This window comes from Gymnodraco acuticeps, unplaced genomic scaffold (genome assembly GCF_902827175.1).
Source record: "Gymnodraco acuticeps unplaced genomic scaffold, fGymAcu1.1, whole genome shotgun sequence".
Taxonomy (NCBI): Eukaryota; Metazoa; Chordata; class Actinopteri; order Perciformes; family Bathydraconidae; genus Gymnodraco; species Gymnodraco acuticeps.
In genome coordinates this window covers 2,408,112-2,429,214 of record NW_022990334.1, presented here as the reverse complement: position 1 = coordinate 2,429,214, position 21,103 = coordinate 2,408,112, and the positions used below count along the sequence as shown (strand labels likewise).

The window sequence follows — 21,103 nt, the reverse complement described above, 5'->3', positions numbered from 1 at the left end:
ACGAGAGCAGGGCCCAGACGGAGAAATGGGATCAGAGAGGGAAACTCATCTCCCCTTCCCAGACACAGTCCCTTCCAGAGAGTGTGGTCACCCATACACACACACACACACACACACACACACACACACACACACACACACACACACACACACACACACACACACACACACTGTGGATGGTGTCTATTACTTGTGGTATTAGCATCCCTAATGAGGTGTGAGAGAGGGACATTGACGGAGCAAGTGCAAGACCAAAAGGAGGTGGATCCAAAAAAATTGAGGGAGGGAGGAAGAGGAGTAACAATCAATCTCATTGCAGGGTAATCGGTTAGAGCCAAAGAGGAAGGAATTTGAAGAGTATTGAGGGAGAAGGAAAGACATTTTCTCATATCATCTCCGGACAATCTTCCAAGATTCAGATCTGGACACTGTCTGAGGTTTTCCTTACACACATGTAAACAGTGGATCATAAACCAAGTGTTGCTGTGCCTTACATTTGTCTGGTTTAAGTACAGAAGACCCTGAATCATGTTGCCTCTCCAGTGAGACATTTTTGTCAGTGTCTTTGTGTCAATTACCTCCTTATTTGACCCTTTTGATGTTTGTGTCTTACGGTTTCACACCAGCCGCAATAGAAAAACCATCAGCAGGTCCACTTGCTTGCTTGCTGTAAATGCTCCGAACAATGAGCGGCCCTTTTCACAGACCGGCTCTATCAGACAGTAACAGACTTTCTTGGAGAGCATTTGGCAGGTTATGTATAATATTTGGTTGGGGCATTTTCAATCTTAAGCACAGCTTCTCTGGGTAAGAGTATTGAGCAAAAGGGGCTAAAATGGGAGGAGCAAGACGAAGCAGACGTGACATTTTCAATTTAATTCCATTAGGTGTGGAGTGTGTGACTGCGTTTGTGTGTGATCCATGTGTATTATCACACACGTGAAGGATCACATATATGTAAAATGCTTCTTATCATATCGGGTAATCCAGGAGGCTTTCAGGAGTCATTGAGAGAGATGAAAGGATATCCAGCCTCGCTAACAATGGCTTTAAGTGATGCTATTACCCTCCCTACGTATACACTGTGTGTGCAGGACTAGACTGCCATTTCAGCGCTGGTGTGCCCACTGGACACCTGTTCTGATATCTGAACAATCGACAATCTCATTGTTCTAAGTGCTGCCTACACTATGATTCCACAGTCTGTAACGCACAACTAATGACACATCCTACAGGCTGTGTGTGCATCTGTGTGTGTTTTTCACCCCAGATAACATCTTCGCTTTAGATAAACCTATTGTTCTCGCCTCCAACCACCATTATATCGATGTAGGGGCAGACTGTTTCAAGACTTCGGTTCAAACCCCAGTGAATCTTCAGCCTGTATCCATCCCCTTTCTTCATTTCATCCTTTATTCGTCTGTTTTTCCTCCTCTCCATCTGGCGCTCGTGTAACTTTTTTTTCTGTTCTCCCAGCTCCTCATTTATGCAATTTTCACTCTCTTCTTTTTCACTCTTCCTCCTCTTCCTGCTCTCTTTCTTTCCTCCGTCATAGCTGGATATGGCGCAGTCATTTGCTGCTACAGTGTGTAGCTGGGAGCCCTCTCGCTGAGATAGATGCCTGCCTATGAAAGACATTTGTTTCCTTTACTGTCACTGTGCAATAATCAGCCACTCTAACCTAATCAACATATTGCCCTTGCGGTAAATACAGCTGAGCAAGTGGGTCCACGCACATTTGTGTGGGCATGCCAGCTTGTGTGTGTAGACGGGAGGGTATGTTCTTGTGTGTACCTGCAAGTGTGTGGATGTGCGTGTGTCTATGCGTTTTCTTCTATTTGCCAGTGGATGCAAATGCAGTTCCTCATGCATGCGTGTGCCATGTGACAGAGAAAGATGATTCTTGGTGAAAAAGCAGTTTGTTAGCGAATTAGAGTTAATTAGCCAACTTTCAGTTCCCAATGCTGTAATTGGGCCCATTTCTCTCTGTTTCCTCCAGCTGGCGTCTCTCATCCACTGCGGAGAAAGGAGGAGAGAAAGAGAGGGAGAGGAGGAGGAGTAGTTGGCGGGGGGAGAGGGGGGTGCGTTACATGTCTGTAGGGGTCTGTGGAGTGCTGGTGTACCTACCCCCTGGGGGTAAGAACCACTTGCGCTGTGGATTGAGACGGTGAGAAGTATTAACTGAGAGATAATGACGAAAGGAAGGCTGATGGGAAGGAAAATGCAAAAGAACGCGGAGAGGAAGTGGAGAGGGGGGAAGCAGTGGGTGGGGGGGCAAAGTGACAGAAATGGTGAAGGATGAGAGGGGAAGGCGTTATAATCATAAGCCATTACAAATCGAGGGCGCGGGGTACACCGTGGAGCGTGGGCAAGTACAGAAGGGAGGACGCCTGTGTTCAAGTCCAGCAAGTGCAAAACTTTCTCACACACACCCCCCCCCTGCTCTTTCCAATTCTTTCTTTCCTCTCTGCACCGGGCCTAATAACCCCAGAAGCGCCGTGAAGATAACATTTAAAGGGAAACGACTCAGCAGGGTCTGGTTGAGGAAAAACGCGAGGTAGAAAAAAAACGGGTGAGGGTTGGCAGAATAGGAGAGAGGCAAGGGAGTAGTGAAGCGAAGAAGAAGAAGAAGTGATGAAAGAGGAACGGGGCCTCTCCTGGTGCTGCAGCGCGCCGATCAGTAGAGTCTAATGAAGGTGCAGATGCCCATAGGAGGCCTGCGTTCTCTTGACGACCACTGGGAATGGCAATTAATGCGTGGTGTGCTGAAGGAAGATGCACACACACACACAAACAAACCTGCTGAGCGCACACACTCAGACAAATGTACCAAAAGCCAGAATTGCCTAAATTCAAACAGTATATGGTGCATTCAGCCATACTGCACTCACCCTCAGATTATACAACGTAAATGTCTACCAGGGAGCAGCATTATGCCCCATTATTCCATACCAGCAGCAGACAGAGTAGCACACAGCTCAAGTGATTGCCTCTATTGTGCATGTAACCACCCAGAACTCTCAACAATTCTTTCTTTGGGATTCACTGCACAAAGAGCCTTTTTTCCCTCCGCTGCGTTGCCCTATATTTCACATATGTGTGTATCAGCGCAGCTAACTGCCCTCGCACCACTCATTACCTTATTGATATTTTTACTCCAGTTGGTGTATGAGATATGATACGATGTTGTATTGGGATACAAGGCTCAGGTGGATGGGTCCCTGCACTGCGGATTAGCCGTGTTGCGCGCCTATCCTGTGAAACAACTCGTTTTAGAGCAGGTCACTGAGGGACAGCACTGTTATGTAAAGATGAAAGGATAAACTGCTGAGAGTGGAGAGAAATGGACTGAGTAAGAGATAAGGGAGAGTGTGTGTGCGCATGAGTGTATCTTTACTCAGGCATCTGTGCGTGAGCGAGTTTGCGAGTGTGTGTTTAGCAAATGTTACAAGACAAATACGGCTAGTCCTCCCTCTACTGAGATAAAATAGTCTGCATCTGTTTCACTAAGACATCGGCGTAATGGCACCACAACACCTAAATTGACACGAGGTTGAAAGAGAGGGTGGCGTTACAGAGGCACTTGGTAGACTATGTTCAAATGGACTCCTTGTAGTCAAATAGAGAAACAGTCAACAACTTTTGTTCTGTTTGTCCTCTACTTTATCCAAACAAATTACCTTGACCTTTGCATGTCAACGGAAATGGTTCTCTCCTTATCCTCATCTTTTATTCCACTCCGCCCTGTACCTACTTGCTGCCCATTGAAATTGTGTTTTTTTTTGTCCACTTAAAAGTCCAGATGAAAAGCTCGAAGCTGTATAATCCTTCAGCAGTAAAAAAGAAATCCACTCGTTATTTACTTTGACCAAAAATGTGCAGTTTATTACAAAGGATGGAAAAAGGCATCTTTGGAATTATTTCTTGACAGCTCACACACACATTGGAGTTTAGTCAGACAGCAGAGGTGCTATCAGTTGTAGTTAAGGAGGAGGGGTCTTAGTTACCTCTAGGTTAATGATCCTCATTAATATGCGCTAATATACCCCAGGTCATACAGTAATTAAAAATCTCATTCGACGCTCTCAGCTTAAACTGACTTGGCTTCATCCTACAAAGATTAGCATTTATTATTTGTCTCTGAGGTCTGTGTTTCATAGTGAGGGGGTGAGACTAATAGCCTAATGTTGAACATTTGACTGGGCTGTCTCTCATCTCCTGTGCCTAGTAAAGTATTTTGCCTCTGCTTGGCTGGGCACAACTGTTTATGAGCCGGATGGCTTTTGCCGGTCGTGCCTTGGAGAGTTGCATCACGTTTGCAAGAGAGTGTTTGTGCCAAATGGCCTCACAAACAAGCGCTCGGAAATACACACTCAGGCATACACCTAGATGCACAACTGCATGTGAAGTCCATCATCATGGGGACTTCCTAATTCCTCTGAGTCAGCTGATGTCAGCTGATGCAAGCTGTGCTAATTGTTAGGCTGTATGGTGATTGCATGTTCTTGCAGGAAAAGTGAAAGAGAGACAGAGTGTAATAAATTGTTCACACCTGAAGTTCCTAATTCAAAACCAAACCAATGCATGGATGAAACATTGTTAACATTTTCCAACTGGTTCAACACTTGTTAACAAAAGTAATGTGGTGGAAATGTTCAATTATTAGTCATGCAGTTGGCTTTTTGTGAAACACAACAGTTGCCTTGACATTTGTAATGTGCTTTGCTGTGACAAGTTTGTTTAAATGAAGCAACGTTTTAGCGGCTAACCCGTAAGCAAGCTAGCTCGCTATTTCCACCATGCTTTCAGGCTGCACTGGTTTGAGAAGAAATGAGCCAAACAGCGGGCTAATGGCCGCTGGGTCTAAATGCTCTATATGTTTCTCCTAACCTTGATTAAACAGCGCTCCAGACCGCTATGCTGCAGGCAAATTAGCCCCATAGCGCGAGGAGGTCTGGCAAAGGAACCACGGTATACGCTAGCTAGCTAAAGACTGTCTTCTTTGTATTCAGATAAGCAGTCACAAGTCACAGCAAATGTGCTACAGGTTTACCAGTCACCAAAACAGGAAAATACTTTTCTTTTTGGATGGAATGACACATAAATGGAACACTTCCTGTGACTGGTTTAGAATGTGGTTCGAAACAAAAACGAAGTACTCCAGAGTTCACTCTAAAGCATCCTTTTGAGGCAGACCAGAGAACTTTGGTTGGTTCGCACCAGAGTTCAAGTCCTGCGGTCGCCCAACCCAAACAAACAAACGGTGCCAAGGGGGGGGGGGGGGTGTAACCTCCGGGATTCAGTTTAGAATTAGAGACGCTGGTGTCAATGCGCAATTACCCATGCAATATATGAAGACGCGGGGGTTTTGTGTGTATTTTCTGTCAAAACATAAACTGAATTAGACATAAATCAGACACCTATTCTTCTCAGTGGACCGCAGAAGTTCGTGACTCATCCTATGCCACACACACACATCTACACACACACATCCACTCAGCCTCCCATGACCAATGCAGCAGCTACTTCAAAGAGCCTAGACATTCATGGTAATCTGCAATCGCTTCTCTTCTCTCTCCGCACACTCACAAACACAAACACACCCTCAGAGGGAGGGAGTGCTGGGAGATAGTTGGCCAGATTTAAGTTACATCCATGAGAGTGCGCTGCGGAAGTTCACGCCGCACCTTTCATTCTGTTTGATCTCGCAATCTGCAAGTAATTAACATCCGATTTACTGACGCAGCAGCTAATAATGCAATCAGTGATTGGGACAGCCTCATAAGCGTGCAGTTCAACAGCGGGATTTGTCTGAAATCCAAAAACTAGAATTTTGTAATATCCAAAATGTCAATTTCATTAACTAAGCCCACAATTAAACTCTAACTGGGAAAATAAATTGGGCGTCTGTTATGATAAAACTGTGATAATGACCTATTTATAAAAAAGGTTTCTAGAAGTAAGTCGGGTGGAGGTAATTAATCCAGCTTCTGAGGAGAAAATGTGTATTAAGAAGTTGCATAAAAGATGTCTTCATAATGTATCTTTAATGATCAAACTATACTCGATGTTTTGAATTATAACAGTCAGATATTGGGCTCATGACTCATTTGTTAGCCCTAAACAAACGTATTGCATTTGCCCTTCACACTCAAGTCACTTGTCATTGAAACTTCAATATAACACATGTCGATTAACGCTCCTTTCCTTTACCACAACAACATATTTTGTTTAAAGGCGAGAATAATCCCTGTAACAATGTCCCGATTTACAAGACCCTTTGTAAAATCCGGTAAAATCACACAAAGTTATTGCAGCTCCTGTTATATTCATTATTTGTGCGATGCCTCTTTCAAAGGACAACACAAAAGCGAGAGGTACACGCGTAGAGACAGGGAATCTGCTGCTTCACGCCGCTGTGTCTCTTTGATAACGAACACACACATCTCTGAGGCGCAGAGTGTGTTCAAAGCGAGGCGCAGAAGGCTCAGTAAATTTGGCTCAGAGTGTGGTGACTCCGGCCTGTTCACCTTGAGAAAGACAGCGAGATGCTCAACAGTAAGCTAGTTAGAGGGAATACAATGTGGCTGTTTTTCTTTTTACTCAATCCTTTTTTTTCCTGCCGTTTCCATATATAGCATCTGCTGAACATCAAAGAGAGAAGAGCTTTCTCTCAGCAACAGGCCGCAGCAGAATCATTATCCCCCGCCTCTAAATACACCACGTGTGTTTGCACACATGTTCGCTAATCGTCAAAGGAGACACTGCTGACTCAGCCTCACAAGCTCACACTCGCACACGTACTTCACATAATGTAACATCACTCACAATAACAAGACTCCATTGAAATCAAGTGTATTCATGAGATTACAATACACCATGCTATCTCTGACTGCACAAGGTCGCTAACTGGCAGATCGGCGCAGCAAACAAATCCGGATCACTCCTCTCCTCTCCCGGGGCTCTTCCTCTCTCCTTTCTCTCTTTGAAATGTTTTCCTCTTTGTTTTTTCAGATGTTTTCTGTTCTTGCAGCAATTACCGGTTGTTTCAGTTTCTATGTTGAATAGGTATTTTGTGTACAAGCACCTGTTCATGTGCAAAAAGTGTGTGCTACGTTGATAGATGTGTGTTTCTGTATTCTGCCGCACGTGTTTTTCGTTCCTCGCTATTCCGTATGCATTGGATTCATGATGACTGCCGTTCTTTGAGCTGTCGGGTGATTGTGGGTAATGCAGTTTTGTTTTTAGCGAGGCTCTCGTCTCCTAAAATTGTCATGAAATGAGCCCTATCTTAAAATGCAAATACTTTTTTCTTCTTTGCAAGTGAAATAAAGGCATTCACCCTAAAACGCTGGTGTGCAGGAGACGTGATATAACCACAAAAGGGTGCCATCAGTGGAAAATCATGAAGAGGAACATTTCATTTAAGCTTCGATGACTCACGCTTACTGTAAGTGCTAATTGGTGTAATTTTCTTCATAAAAGTTTTTGTATTCTATCAAAGCTTCTGTCTTTCTCAAACCTTACCTTGATCTTTAGGTTGGGCTGTCTTTTATTAGAATTGTTTTGCTTCACTTCGGTTCAACTTTAACCTTTGTACCTGCCAAGAATGTGAAACACAATTTGTGCAGAAGTCATCCTCCACATGCAACTCTCTCCCTCTATATCATGTCCACACCGTGGTAACTGTAGTTCACAATTTGTTCTCATGTCATGTTCTGCTTATAATTCAGCGATGCGGCAGATCGGGGGAAAAGCTCTTCCTGGGCATTTCACCCTACTTATTTTCGCACTGCAACTTCTAAAAGCTTTCTCCGGTCGAGATAACAAACACACAGATATTGCTCTTCCAGATCAAATATAAATCTAAGAGGGTCTTTCTGAAGCTGGGAGCAGGTTTACTCTTGTTATGTTAAAGCTCGTCCATATTTCACTCTCAAGTCTTCTCCAAAGTGAGGAAATATGAAAGCAGCATCGCAGGTCTACTATAGACTATATTAAACTGCTTTTGCCCAGCCCTTAAATTACCTAAGAGATTGCTCAGCATTGTGCAAAGTTCTGTCACTGTGTGTTTATCATTTAAATAACACATTTGGATATAATTGGTTTTAGTTTTTTTTTAAGCTCTAAAAATGACTTCATTTGTGTAGTTGGTGTGAGTCCATTATTATATTCTATACCTATTATATGTGATTATTTTGCCACTGATTTATTATATATTGTGTTGTCTGCCCTCAAGTTAAAAACATTTTATTTTATTTTTCGGCCAGCCATCAAATTAATTCACAAATAGACATCAAGCAGTTTTCCGCACACAGTAGCAGCTAAAGAAATACTTATTTACTGTTACAGATTCTGCAATATGCGCGCACTCGCGCACACACACACACACACACACACACACACACACACACACACACACGCTAACTCTTTCTATCTCTCTGCACCTGATGTTAAAAGTGTGTCCATGTCTGTGTGTGTTGTTTCATGTGCACCTGCAGTGTGTGCAGTTATGAGTGTGTGCCTCCGTGTGTGTGTGTGTGTGTGTGTGTGTGTGTGTGTGTGTGTGTGTGTGTGTGTGTGTGTGTGTGTGTGTGTGTGTGTGTGTGTGTGTGTGTGTATGCATTTATGTGGGAGAAGGAGGCTATTCATTTTTGATTGTTTTCAATGAGAGTCCAATGCAAAGAATCCATAACAATGCTATCAATCCACAGCAGCGGCAACAACATGGATGTCATTTATATGGTAATGCAGCCTCCGTGGTTGCCCCATGTTACGCAGTGGACATCTCTGACAATGGACAGCATGGGTGTGCTGCAGCATCCTAATAGTATGTATAGCCACGGATACACTCACAAACACACTTGCACTTCATAGCAACAGGGAGGCATGTTTCAATTAGCCGATGCAGATAGGCGCTGGGTTTGTAAGTTTTGGGTCGAGTGTGTCACTCTGTGTCATGTTGTGTCTGTCCTCTCCAAATAAAGAAAGGCAGCCACTTCAGTGAGGAGCGACCTTCTGAACCAAATGTCAGGAAGACTCAGAGATGATCTGTTTGCAGGTTTCTTTCAATGAAAGAAAGACGTACTTCCTTGGCGGTGTTCGGCCTTCACTGTTTTTTCCTCTCCACTTCGCAATATGTATTCATTTTCTTTATTATAACTTTGCTTTTTTTGTCCACACTCTTAGGTTGCTGCAATTTTCTGAGTTTGATGAGTCACATATCTGAGGGGTAAAATATTCAAAGGCTTGGTTTGAAGAAAAGTAGTATCAATACACACTTAATATTGTGTATTTATTATAATGTATAAAAGCGCACGTAAAAAATGGTTAAGCAAGCATTTGCAGTTTATAGGGCTGTTCTATTTGACAAAATAAGGAACTACACGTGTCGTGGAATGGGAATTATTAATATCTTGTCAATTCCTTTTTCAATATCTGATGAATTATTGGATGGAATATGAGTACATAGAGGTTTATTAAAATTAGAACTTGTATTTCTTGATCTCTAGCATTCAGCACCACACACTTTAAGTAACCTTCAAAAAGCTGCAGCCTCAGTCTGACTATCATCATCTAAAATGGATTAAACGAGTAAATATTTATTAAGTGAAAGCATTCGCTTTTCATTTAGGGTTTTTGAGTCAAGGAATCAAATCATTATTTTAATGACTTTTGGGTGGACTCGCTACAGGTGCTACTGGGTTGTGAGTTTATTCCTTATTCAAAAACACACATTTGTGCACTTTAATGATACACTGTGTTAACAAATGCTTCAGCCTATTGGAAGCACTCCCCTCTTTGATGAAATTGACATTTTTGAAATGGTAAAACCTTTTTTTCGTCAAGTTTTAGAACAATTTTACTCTACGCCATGGTTACAATACTTGACGAACAGAAACATGATTCAGGAGGCTATTTGTGCCACTTAATTGCGCAACTGTTACGCAATACGATGTGAGGGTCTAAGGACAGAGGGTGTCGTATTGTCATACTGATATTCTGTACACACTGTGAAGACCACTGAGACAAATGTAACATTTGTGATATTGGGCTATATAAATAAACATTGATTGATTGATTGAACTGTTGGAAAGCATTGAGAAGATGATCTGATAGTCAGGGAGGCAACAAGGAACCAGTTCTCATTTGAGAACTTATTCATGGTTTCCATCCCTAATACTGTAAACTACTGAACCGGGACTTCTTGAATCAGAAACTTTTTAGTTCATGGGAAAAGAACATTTAGGTTAAACTCATTTTTAACAGATCTGACAAAACCTGGAAGGGATACAAAAGCTAAAAAAATGTAATGCGAAACAAAGTAATGTGACGCTGAGAGTGTGGATGGCACCTTCTTCGCAGCTGGAAGAATCTTCATCATCAGCTGCTGCGGGCTGTTTGTGCATGGCTGTGGGTTTTTTGGAGGATCTGCCTGTTTTAGAAAGAGGGAAAAGGGCCCGCATAGATGTGGAGTGATGGAGTGATGCAGGCGTGATGAAAGAGGAACGGAGCCCGAGCTGTAGGCCACAGAAGAACCCAGACACTGTGTTACACATCAAAGAAAGAGCCAGTGATACAATCATCTCCTTAGGCTGTGAAAGCTCAACTTAACTAATTAAAACACGTCTGTTGAATCATCCTCTTATCTCTCCCTTTCCTTCTTCACTCATTTTATCGCTCTTTTTCTGCAGTGGCTCTGATTGTAAAAGGGAATACATGAGAAAGTTGTGGGAGAACGCATTCAAGGTATCAAGCGGATAAACTCGGCCATCCGTGGATAGGCTGTGACATCAATTTGTTGCTCATACTTTACAGACGCTAACAGGTGTGCATCAGGCTGAATGAAATATCAGAAAAGGCATGAATATGAGGAAAAAGCAGACGAGAATTGGAGGAAAAAGAAAGGGGGGGTAACAGGAAGAGATGAGATGGAGGAGACAGACTGCACTGTATAGATAAATAGAGAAAAGGGCCCATTGTGTCTGCAGCTGTCATCACTAAATAGCCCTCAGATCACTGTCAGACACTACCACACATACTCATATAGGCGCACACTCTCACACACACACACACTGACTGACAGCTCCCCCTCAGTCCAACATCTGTGCTGACAGCAGCCACGGTAATGAGTCTCTGCATGTGCCAGCATGGGTGTGTCGTCTCTTTTTCCTCGCTCTTTCCCAACACGTGCGCCGACCATTCAATCATTCCACGTCTCCCTTATCTTGTTGTTCCCCCCCTCTTCTTCTTCCTCTTCTCTTCGTCATGTTCTTAATAGAGGAGCGTGCTGATTGAGCCGCACGAGTAACTGAGAACAACAACAAGTCGTAGTCGGTAGATTTGTGTTTTTTTCCCCATCCAGGTGCGCTGTATTTCACTTGGAGGTGTGTAGGAAGAGAGTTGAGAGAGATGATGAATGGCTCTCGTTAGAGGGGTAATTTGTCTCTTCTTGTCTGACTGGGCTCCAGCTGTCGCTCCATCCCCTCGCTCCACTCCAGTCTCCTTGGCCTACAACTCCTCACCTCAGCCAGATGGGTGGACGGATGGACGGCGCGAGGCAAGAGGGAGAATGCGAAGAGAGGGAGGGATACAAGGACGAGAAAGGGAAGGGAACACAAGTCATTGACGGTCAACAATGAGAATTATGTCTGTTTGTTGCCATTGTATGATTGGCTTTGAGGGGATTAAAGGAAGTTCATAGATGAGATCATTCAATACAGCGAACACTTACATGACTCATACAAGCAAGTCAATGCACGGATGAAACCAATGATGAAAGACAGTTTCTTCTTACATTGTAATGAAATCATCAAAGGACTATGCTAATCCCACCGTCCTTAGATGGGCAGTTTCCCCCCCCCCCCGTGATACACATCTTTTTCACACTAATCAACACTTGCGAGAGAAGTGTAGATTCTGTGTTTGGATGGCGAGACGGACGTTGAGATGTGTACAGATGGCCGGGGAGGCGGATGAAGGACGGACCACGGAAACAAATCGTCAAGAGGAATGCTCATTGCTAAGTCTTTGTTCTAATAACACAAAGCAATTTCCACTGACCTTTCCAGATATGTAGCGGGCAGAAATGACTGAGTTAAGGATGCCCCACAGCATAATTGCTAAGGAGATTAAAGTTCCCTTAATTGCTTTTGGTCAACTAGTGCAATTTTTCCTTTTTTGTAATTAAAATGATTTAAAATATTAATAACCACGCTGGCGTAACAAGTAACCTTGCGCGTACAATAAAACAACATGCACTGAAGCAATCTCAAAGGTGTGCACCTACACTCACACACACAAACACACACTTGTGTACATTTTCTATTGGCTGCTGTCACCAATAGCCTCATTATGGGTTTAGTGAAACATGCAAATAGCAAGGTCCCTGCTTGCCGTCAATTGAAGTGAATGATCGATACATTTAGATCAATCGTTGTCTTTCTATCCTTCCGTGGCTTATTCCCTCTTTCCCTCTTCATTTATTTTCTCCATGTCCTCCATCTTCCTCTTCTCTGTCCCCTCTCATTCCCTCCTCCCTTCCTAATTACCCTCCATTGGTTTTTATCCCATTTTTTGTTGTTAATTGCCGATACGTTTTGTCAGCTTCTGGACTGTCCCATTTTTTCTCCGTCCTCCTCTCCCTCTATTTTTTTTTTTTCTCCCACTCTCCATTCCCCTCTGTGACCTCGTTGTCTCTCCCCCATTTCTCTCCATCTGTCTCCCACTGTCCCTCCCCTCCTGTTGGCCACAGTGTTTGCTTTGCCATTGTTTATCCATTTTTCTCTGTTTGCGCTGATGAGATTGACTGGACACACAGCCACACACACACACATACCTAAACAGAAGACAAGGCTGGCCTCTCTCTGGGGTGTAGTTAACGGGGGGGGGGGGTCTGTGTATCGATCCTAGCTCTGGTTTCCATGACGCAAAGCTCTAAGCTAGGGCAGTTTGGACAGCAGGACGGAGACATCACTCTGCCTCCATTTCCATCAAATATATCTCTATAAAGCCGCAATGGCACCTGGACTCAAACGTGTATTTTCCCATGATTAATGCGCTTCATTTTAAAGCAGCAAAGATGGGCAAGCTAGCCAAAGACTATGTCCAATCACTTTGTTTCTTAAACGATGTCTTCATTTATCTACCCCACTCCCTCCCTTGCCTTGATACAGTTTCCCTTATGCCAGAAATATTGCACCGTTACCCAAAAAGAGCTCCCAATCTATCATGGCCTTTACACATTTTGAATTCCCTCAATACTCCGAGATGGGAAGGTGAATGCTGTCAAATTACAATCACACCACATCTGTATTCTTGTGAAATGTCAGTAAGAAAAGGAGAAAGAAGAAATAGAAATGTTCTCGCCTTTTCTTCAAGAACTCACATGTTTCTCCTCGTCTGTTCTTGCATCTTTGTGTCCGAAAGAAAAGAGAAAATAGAAGTCTGATAAAAGAAGATGTGAATTACTGAAAGGCCGTTTATTGTACTTGCTCTATTTTATGGTAAAGTTTTCATTGACCAAAGAAAGAATGGAAAAGTTTGTAAAACTAGGGCCTATTTTTTCCCCTGGACCCCTACAATTTAACTTTGGTAGAAGGTCACAAAAAGAAAATACACAGTTTTTGATTGTAGAAACACATCTCTGGCGCCCAAGGCCATCATGTTGAAAGTGGAATCAGAAGAAAATAAGTGATATTTAGTGAATCAAAGTGTCTTTGGTCGACTATAATTAGCAGTTGTAATAACCCAGGTTCTTCGGTGGATTGGCTGGACTCCTTGGCCTCATTCTCACTGTATTGTTGATTGATTGAGCTGCAAATATGACAGACATAATTATTCTATATTTTGAGCCGTCTGCAAATAGAATTTATTAGATCTGTCTTTGTCCTTGATTCCAAACCTTTAGAGAGTAGAGAAAATGTTCTCCATCCCTCTTTTTGCTCTCTGGTGTATGGGACAGCCTGATTGTGTCCACGCGTCCCCACGGCTCCCACTATTTAAAGATTGGGTTGTTAACTTTCTTTTGTCTCCACCATGTAGAGGACAATCTTACAATGGATGTACTGTAGGCCTTCACGAAAATCTTATTGTACAAAGCAAGAAGTTGTCAAATGTAAAATAAATTGCAATCTGAATTTTTAAGCAAATGAAATTAGCTTATGGTGTCTAATGTTAGGAAACATAAGATGGGTTTTGTCCTTATTTACTTTTGCTAATTTCTCACTATATCTTAGCATAATTTTGTCATTTTTACTACAATAGCCACTGTTTAAGTTATATAGGCATGCTTTAAAGGATAGTGCTGCAAATAATTTATTCTTGGAGGTTGTATGGATGAAAATCAATTAGGGTTAAAGGCGTTGGCACGGAAAATGTGTTTAAACTAAGCTAAATTGAGCATTAGTGTGTAATCATGAGTTGAGTGTCTGCGGTGCATTTAATATCTCTTTGTCACTCATTAATGTATCCAGGAGATCTGCTGGCTTTTTCTGTGAATGTATCTACTCAGCAAGCTTCTGTGTTTGTATCCGAGCTGCTTTACATTGCTATGACCAGGGGTTTGTTCCAAGAAGCAAGTTTACTACGAAGTTATCTGGATAACTTTATTGATTACAACGTGCAGCTGCTCTTTTGACATTCATTTAGCAGATTGTAAAGGTTTCATTCTTCAAAATAACAAAAATACATGTATTTACTTCCCCCCATGCAGGTTTAGTTTTATTTTGTGGTATCAGTGTGAGATTTCTGCAGAGCCGTATTGTTTTGAGCAGTGAGAGCTGTGACTTTTATACCTATCATTGTAACTCAATCTTGAAAATGACTCGGTTAATAATTTCGCAACGATGTCATCACTATCACTGACATGAGCCATCATGAACGAATTTATGCTAATCATAAATCTATCGATCATAAAACTATCGATCATAAATCTATCGATTAGATTTATGATTTGAAAATAATAAAAGTAGGGTAGACATGTGGATATTATCCGGCTGAACAAAACGTGCATTTATCTAACAGGTTCGTTTTCCACTGACCTTATTTCGAGCTATTTTCCAAAATCCTATGGAGAAATCCCATTGCTCTTTTGTCGAGGGAACCCGAGCGCAGCTTACTTCCGGGTTTTAGGATGCGTCACTGCACCACTTTATACACCTGGGTTGCGTTCCGATAATCCAAAAATCAGCTCCTAAATTCTAACACTATCTCCTATTCCTTGACCTCTGAGTGAAACGTCACAGGGTTAAGGGATAGTGGATAGGAGAATTCAAAAGGACTTAGGAGAAGAGACTGCGGTACTTTAGAGCAGTGGTTCCCAAACTTTTTGTGCTCAAGGCACACCAAAGGACAAGTAAAAATCTCAAGGCACACCTATTGTGCAAAATAGCCCTTATAACACGTGTTATCACTCATATCATGTAAAATATCTGTAAATGTGCATAATTATTTACGAATGCCAAATAAAATGTGACAAAGACAACTATATTACTCATGAAATATTTATTAACGAAATATTTCAGAAATTAATTTGAAACGTTATCAAATTAGGCTTCATCAAATCAGCAGCAACACACTCATTTAAACCAGACAGGTCACAACATTAAAAATGAGGCAAAGGAAACTCAGCAGAAATTCAGCACAGAGAACTGTCAATGCAAGGAAGCTGCATTGTCCATGATCCTGAACTACAAATTATAAATGTAACATTTCAGCAATCAGCATGTGCTATTGTAAATATTTTTGCCGATTTACAAATTAGTAAGATACATGTGCATGTCGGGGCGCGCAGATTTTTTAAATTCTTGGTGGCACTGAGGAGAGGGCCACTCACAAGTCCTGTTCAACAGAGAGCCGTGACCTCCTGTTGTTCTTCATGTAAACCAGAGTAGAGAACGCCAACTCCAGAGATGGGGTCGTTACTAAAAAAATGTAATATATTACATATTACTTTAAAAAATATATATATATTACACTACTTCGTTACTATCTACATAAAGTAACTCGTTACTTTACTCGCCGAGCACGTACGAACTGCGCATGCGTGAGTGGCAATAACTTTCCTTACCAGCAGGCGGCGGTAGTGTATATTTGTCATTCAAAACAGACAACAACCGGAAGACAGAGAAGAAGAACAGACTACGTGATATAAACAAACAACAAATAGCGTGTGCGGTAGCTTCACCTTAGCATGTGTTCTTTGCAGGTGTTTGTTGAGGTTTGACCACGTGGTGTTTCCAGCAGTGGATAACAGCTTCTGGCCTGGACACAGTTTGCACCTCACCGTCACATTCCTGTCTATTCTTCGGACGAACTCAAAGTAATGGGCATACCTCCACCCCTCGAAAGTTATCGCTGACTCAGCCATGTTTATGCAGCACTGCACGTGGAGATGTGGATGCGCAAGTCGCGCAGATTACGTACATATAAACCTACAAAGTACTGATATAGTAAATTAAAAATTAAATAATTATTTTTGTGTAGTTGTATATTGCAATAATAACGTATGGTTGTCACAAAATCCCACGGCACACCAGTGTGCCGCGGCACACCGTTTGGGAACCACTGCTTTAGAGAATCCGAATGCACTTTCACTATCCGACGTGTTTATGATGCGCCAGCGGACGTCATGAATGTGCGTCTGCTGCTGTGGGGAAACTATGGAAACTACAGTTTTCTATACAGCGGACTACAACATGGATGTTTAATAAGAACGAGGGACTCATCTAGAGACTCTGCACCGTGCTCTGACGCTGTTGCTTTATGCTTTATGAACGTGGACAACAGAGAAACATATTCTTCATGACCAAAGTTAGAATTGAAATAAAAAGGAAAGTGAAACTTATGCTCGTCACCCTCTCCCTCCGGTCCACATTAATACAAATGATCCCAATACGTATGATTGTATGAACTATGAAAATATCTTAAAATCAATACAAATGTATTTATTATAAACGTTAGTCCTTAACATCTATCACTGGGTATATCACCATTCAAACATCTTTTAAAAGTTGAACAAACCTCACAGCTCAGTAAAGACTGTGAGATGTTGACTTTATTTGATCATTTCAGTAAAAACTAACGTTCATATTTCTCTTTTTGATTATAATACTGATGAACGTTCAGAAAAAAGCACTTAGGCAACTTACCACATACGTTTTAAAATGCTTAATAAGCACCGTAACTTTCATGATAATAATTTCTCGGTCATAATCGGTTGTTTCCGTGAACGGCCGACTGTTGAGTGACGGCAAATGCTGCGGCTGCAATGCATTGTGGGGCAGCATTTTCTCCTCTCCTTTCGGTAAGGGAGGTCCAGTGGTTCCTAAACTAAAGGAGGTTATAAAGGAAGTTTGAAACCTCCTTTCCTTTCATTTAGAGAATTGGAATGGCACTTACCATGGCTGCCAGTGAGGGACTTCCGGGTAATTTCACTTGGTTAGGAAGATTCCTAAACTAAATGGACTATTTGGAACGCAACCCTGCATAAACTTCACAGCGGGCGGAACTTGTCATAAAATCCGCAAAAAATAAAGCCCACCCATTTAGAGGTCAATTGTACTGTCATTTGACATTACTCTCTCATTGAGTTACTATCGCGGGCCCTCTGTGAATTTACAGCTGGACCACCAATCAGCTCCTATCTTCACAGTAACTCGAAGAGAGACGAGCTTCTTTCATTTAACCCTTCACATTCCAACAGAAACTGAACAGGCAGATTCGAAGGATTTATTTCTTTGGAAATGTTATTTTAAATACAATTAAATCAAGTTATTTTGGTAAAACTAATGAAAAATATAACTAAAAAAATATCTTTTTTAACATTATTTAAAAAAAGATGTTGGTCTAATATATTCGGGTTTTGAGTCAGAGCACTATAACTCAAACCAGTGTGGCAGTATTTCCTACTTTTCAGAACAAGCTGTCAACAGTTTTTACAAATACCTTAAAAATAGTTCCACTGAAAACTGTCAGCATTAAAGGTGGGGTAGGTAAGTTTGAGAAACCGGCTCGAGATACACTTTTTGTTATATTCCATGGAATGCTCTTAACATCCGATAGCAATGAATATCTTAAGTGCTTTGACAAAAAATCCATAAAAAAATGTCATCTGTGGAAGCCGTAGTACTGTAAAAAGTACAACCAAGGCTAAACGGATTGGATTGCCGCCCTGTCTGTCAGCCTTCCATCTCGTGCACGCACAAATGTATCTTGTGCCCTCATTGGGCGTGCATTGCAGCAGTACTTCAATGACTCGCCAGGCGGCCACTTACACCAGTCTGCAGACGTCATGTGCGCGTTCATGTGTGTTGGAGGAGGTGCTCTGTAAGGAAGTCTGAAGGAAGGGGCGGATTCTTTTCGGCTGTGTATTTTCAAATTTTAGTGCACCCGGGCCAGTTTCTGAAACTTACCTACCCCACCTTTAAAGTCCGGTTTTCATTCAAAGTGTTCGTAGAGAGACAAAATAAAACCCAAACGATATTCATGGCTTCAGAAACTAAGCTTTATTTTGGTTATCGGACCCTTTAAGGCATTCTGGGCTCATCCAATAAAAACGATCCAGATAAGTTAGTAAACCCGCCTCGGAACAGGCCCCTGTCTCGCTGTCAACCATTGCCATTTTTTTTGTCTAACGCGCCCCTCCCCCCCCCTCTCTCTCTGCCCCTCCATCCTCCAGGTCGCCCACTCCCTCCAACCTCTTCCTCCTCCCTGCTCCCTCCGTCCCTCCCGTCCTCCTCGTCCGCCCCCCCACCACCACCCCTCCCCCGGCCCGTCTCCACCCTTCAGGGAATGCCAGGTGCCCCTGCTGGAGAAAAACTCCCCCCACTCCCACCTGGAGCCTCACCCCGAGGACTCATACTTGCTCCGGTCCCAGGCCTCGTCCGCGGGTAAGAAAAGAGAGTTCGCCATTCACCCACCCCCCCCCTTTTACCCTTTCATTCATTTTATTTATACATCAACATGTCATCCATCACCTGCATTACCTCATCAAGTGTCCATTTCCTGATCTGATTTAGTCGCTGCTCAGGAAAATGCCAAGCAATCCTCTCGCTTTAATTCAATGTCACATCTTGTTCTTTTAGCCATTTTGTCTCTGCTCTTCGTTTTTTTTTTCATTCCTCGGTCGTCAGCATTTGTTTGCAGGGCTGGGAATCAAACCAGAAGGACTAAAGCATTTATTGTTTGCATTGTAACGGATCATAAACTATGCAGTAAGAGATTTAAGACAGAAATGGATTGTTACCATGGTTAATTGTGGATATTAGGGATTTATGAGAGATGAGATAAATCCTATTATTGATCATTTAAGGATTCAATTTAAAATATTTTTATTTTATATGACCACCCGGGATATATGTAGACGGCTGCAAGAGCTGCCCATGATAATGACAAATTGTAATTAATGATTAAGTCGTGACAGAAAGTCGAAACAAACGAAAACACTCTGTTCATAAACCTGTTGTCACATAATAAATAAAAGCTAATTTTGAGCTCAAAATTGGTCATCTCTTAATGGATGTCATTTAAAATATAACCCTCCCACCTAAGTTAACTATCGCCAGAAAACAATGATGCAAGTAAAAGCAACCTCTTCACTCTGCACAGCGCAGACTGTTTGCCAGTGAGTAGGTGTGTTTGTACTTACTTTCCATGTGACATTAATAATCCGCCGGAAAGTGAAAGGTAGGGGAATGATGAATTTTAAGTGCCGGCAGGAGATCAGTTCAGCAAAAGACAAACTAGTGACTTTTTCCTGGCTGAATGCTTCCTCTTTCATCATTGGACTCTCTCTTGTTGGCTGTTACAGGCCCTGTGTGCTTATATCAGCCCCTCACAACCATTTCTCTCCACACACACACACACACACACACACACACACACACACACACACACACACACACACACACACACACACACACACACATCTGTGATGAGTTTGTTCATCATCATACACATTTATTCCCAACAATTAGCTAACCGTGGGCCAACTCTGTCTAACTCCATGTCCCTCTCTTTCCCGCTCCTTTCTCCACTCCTCTGTGCATCTGCACTTGTAATCAGCAGATATATTTAGCAGCGGCCCGATGGGAGGGAGGGGGGGGTGGGAAGAGAAATCCTAATGTGATTTTTGGTGGAATACAATCTATTGTTAATGGCGTTAGGCTCTCCTTTGATCCAGTATAAATCTTCATTAGGGAAGGCCCGGGTCCCAGGTTCAAGAGCAACGTGATTAGGAGGCTTTTAAAATGACGTTACATCAGCCTTCTAATTGGTTTACTGTTTGCTGGGGCAACATCAATCATTAGCCCAGTAACCGCACAGCAAATAAATTCACTCTGCCACTGACACCCTAATGGCAGACGCTGGCAAAGAGGAAGAGTGAGGCTCGCAGGCACACTCTATCTTTCTCTTTCTCTCATTCTTGTTCACATACACCCACACTTTCTGTTCCGGGGCTTCTTTTCAGTCTCTGCTGAGCCTGTACACACAGAGACGGCGAGCGAGGGAGACAAAGAAAAAACAAGAATGACAGAGAAAAAAGAGGCAAATGGGAACAAAAATACAGAAAGCCAAACTTTGACTTTTGAAGTTGTTTAATGAGACATTGTGCATGGAAAAAAAAGAATGAAAAAGCAGAGTGAAAGAAAAGAAACATCTAAAGAGAATACAAATAGATGGGGACTGTAAGGGAGACGGAAACCGAGAGACACAGGGAGTCAAAGAGACAAAGAACATGAAAAGGGGGGAATGTGAATAAAACGGGGTTCGCTGATGAGAGCTTAGAGGGTGAAAAGAGAGACATGTGGATGGAAGGAGAACAACATTGAGATGAAGATTGCAAATTGCCACGATTCCCAGCCAGGACTGCTGATCTAATGGGTGCAGAGAGAGTCCTTGGCTTTGGGCGTCCATTAAAATCGACCTAAATGAGTTTAGAGTGGCAGTCTGGCAACTGCATAAACAAACCCTGGCATGTAGGAAGTCACAGGAACGGCTGTGAGGAAATAAAACACCTATAACCGGCGTCTGTTTATGCTTGTGTGAGTGTCTGTTTGTGTGATTTGTGTGGTCCTGCAGAGAGTGGACGCTGGGCAGGAAA

The 21,103-nt window shown here is 42.4% G+C and overlaps 1 protein-coding gene across 1 annotated transcript in view; it reads left to right on the top strand.

Moving 5' to 3' along the window:
* tenm2 (teneurin transmembrane protein 2) overlaps positions 1-21,103 on the top strand; it is a 267,237-nt gene that overhangs the window by 168,854 nt on the left and 77,280 nt on the right. Inside the window, 2 exon segments of the mRNA XM_034223289.1 lie at positions 18,680-18,755; positions 18,790-18,890. Of these exon segments, the coding sequence (XP_034079180.1) occupies positions 18,680-18,755; positions 18,790-18,890 (177 nt within the window).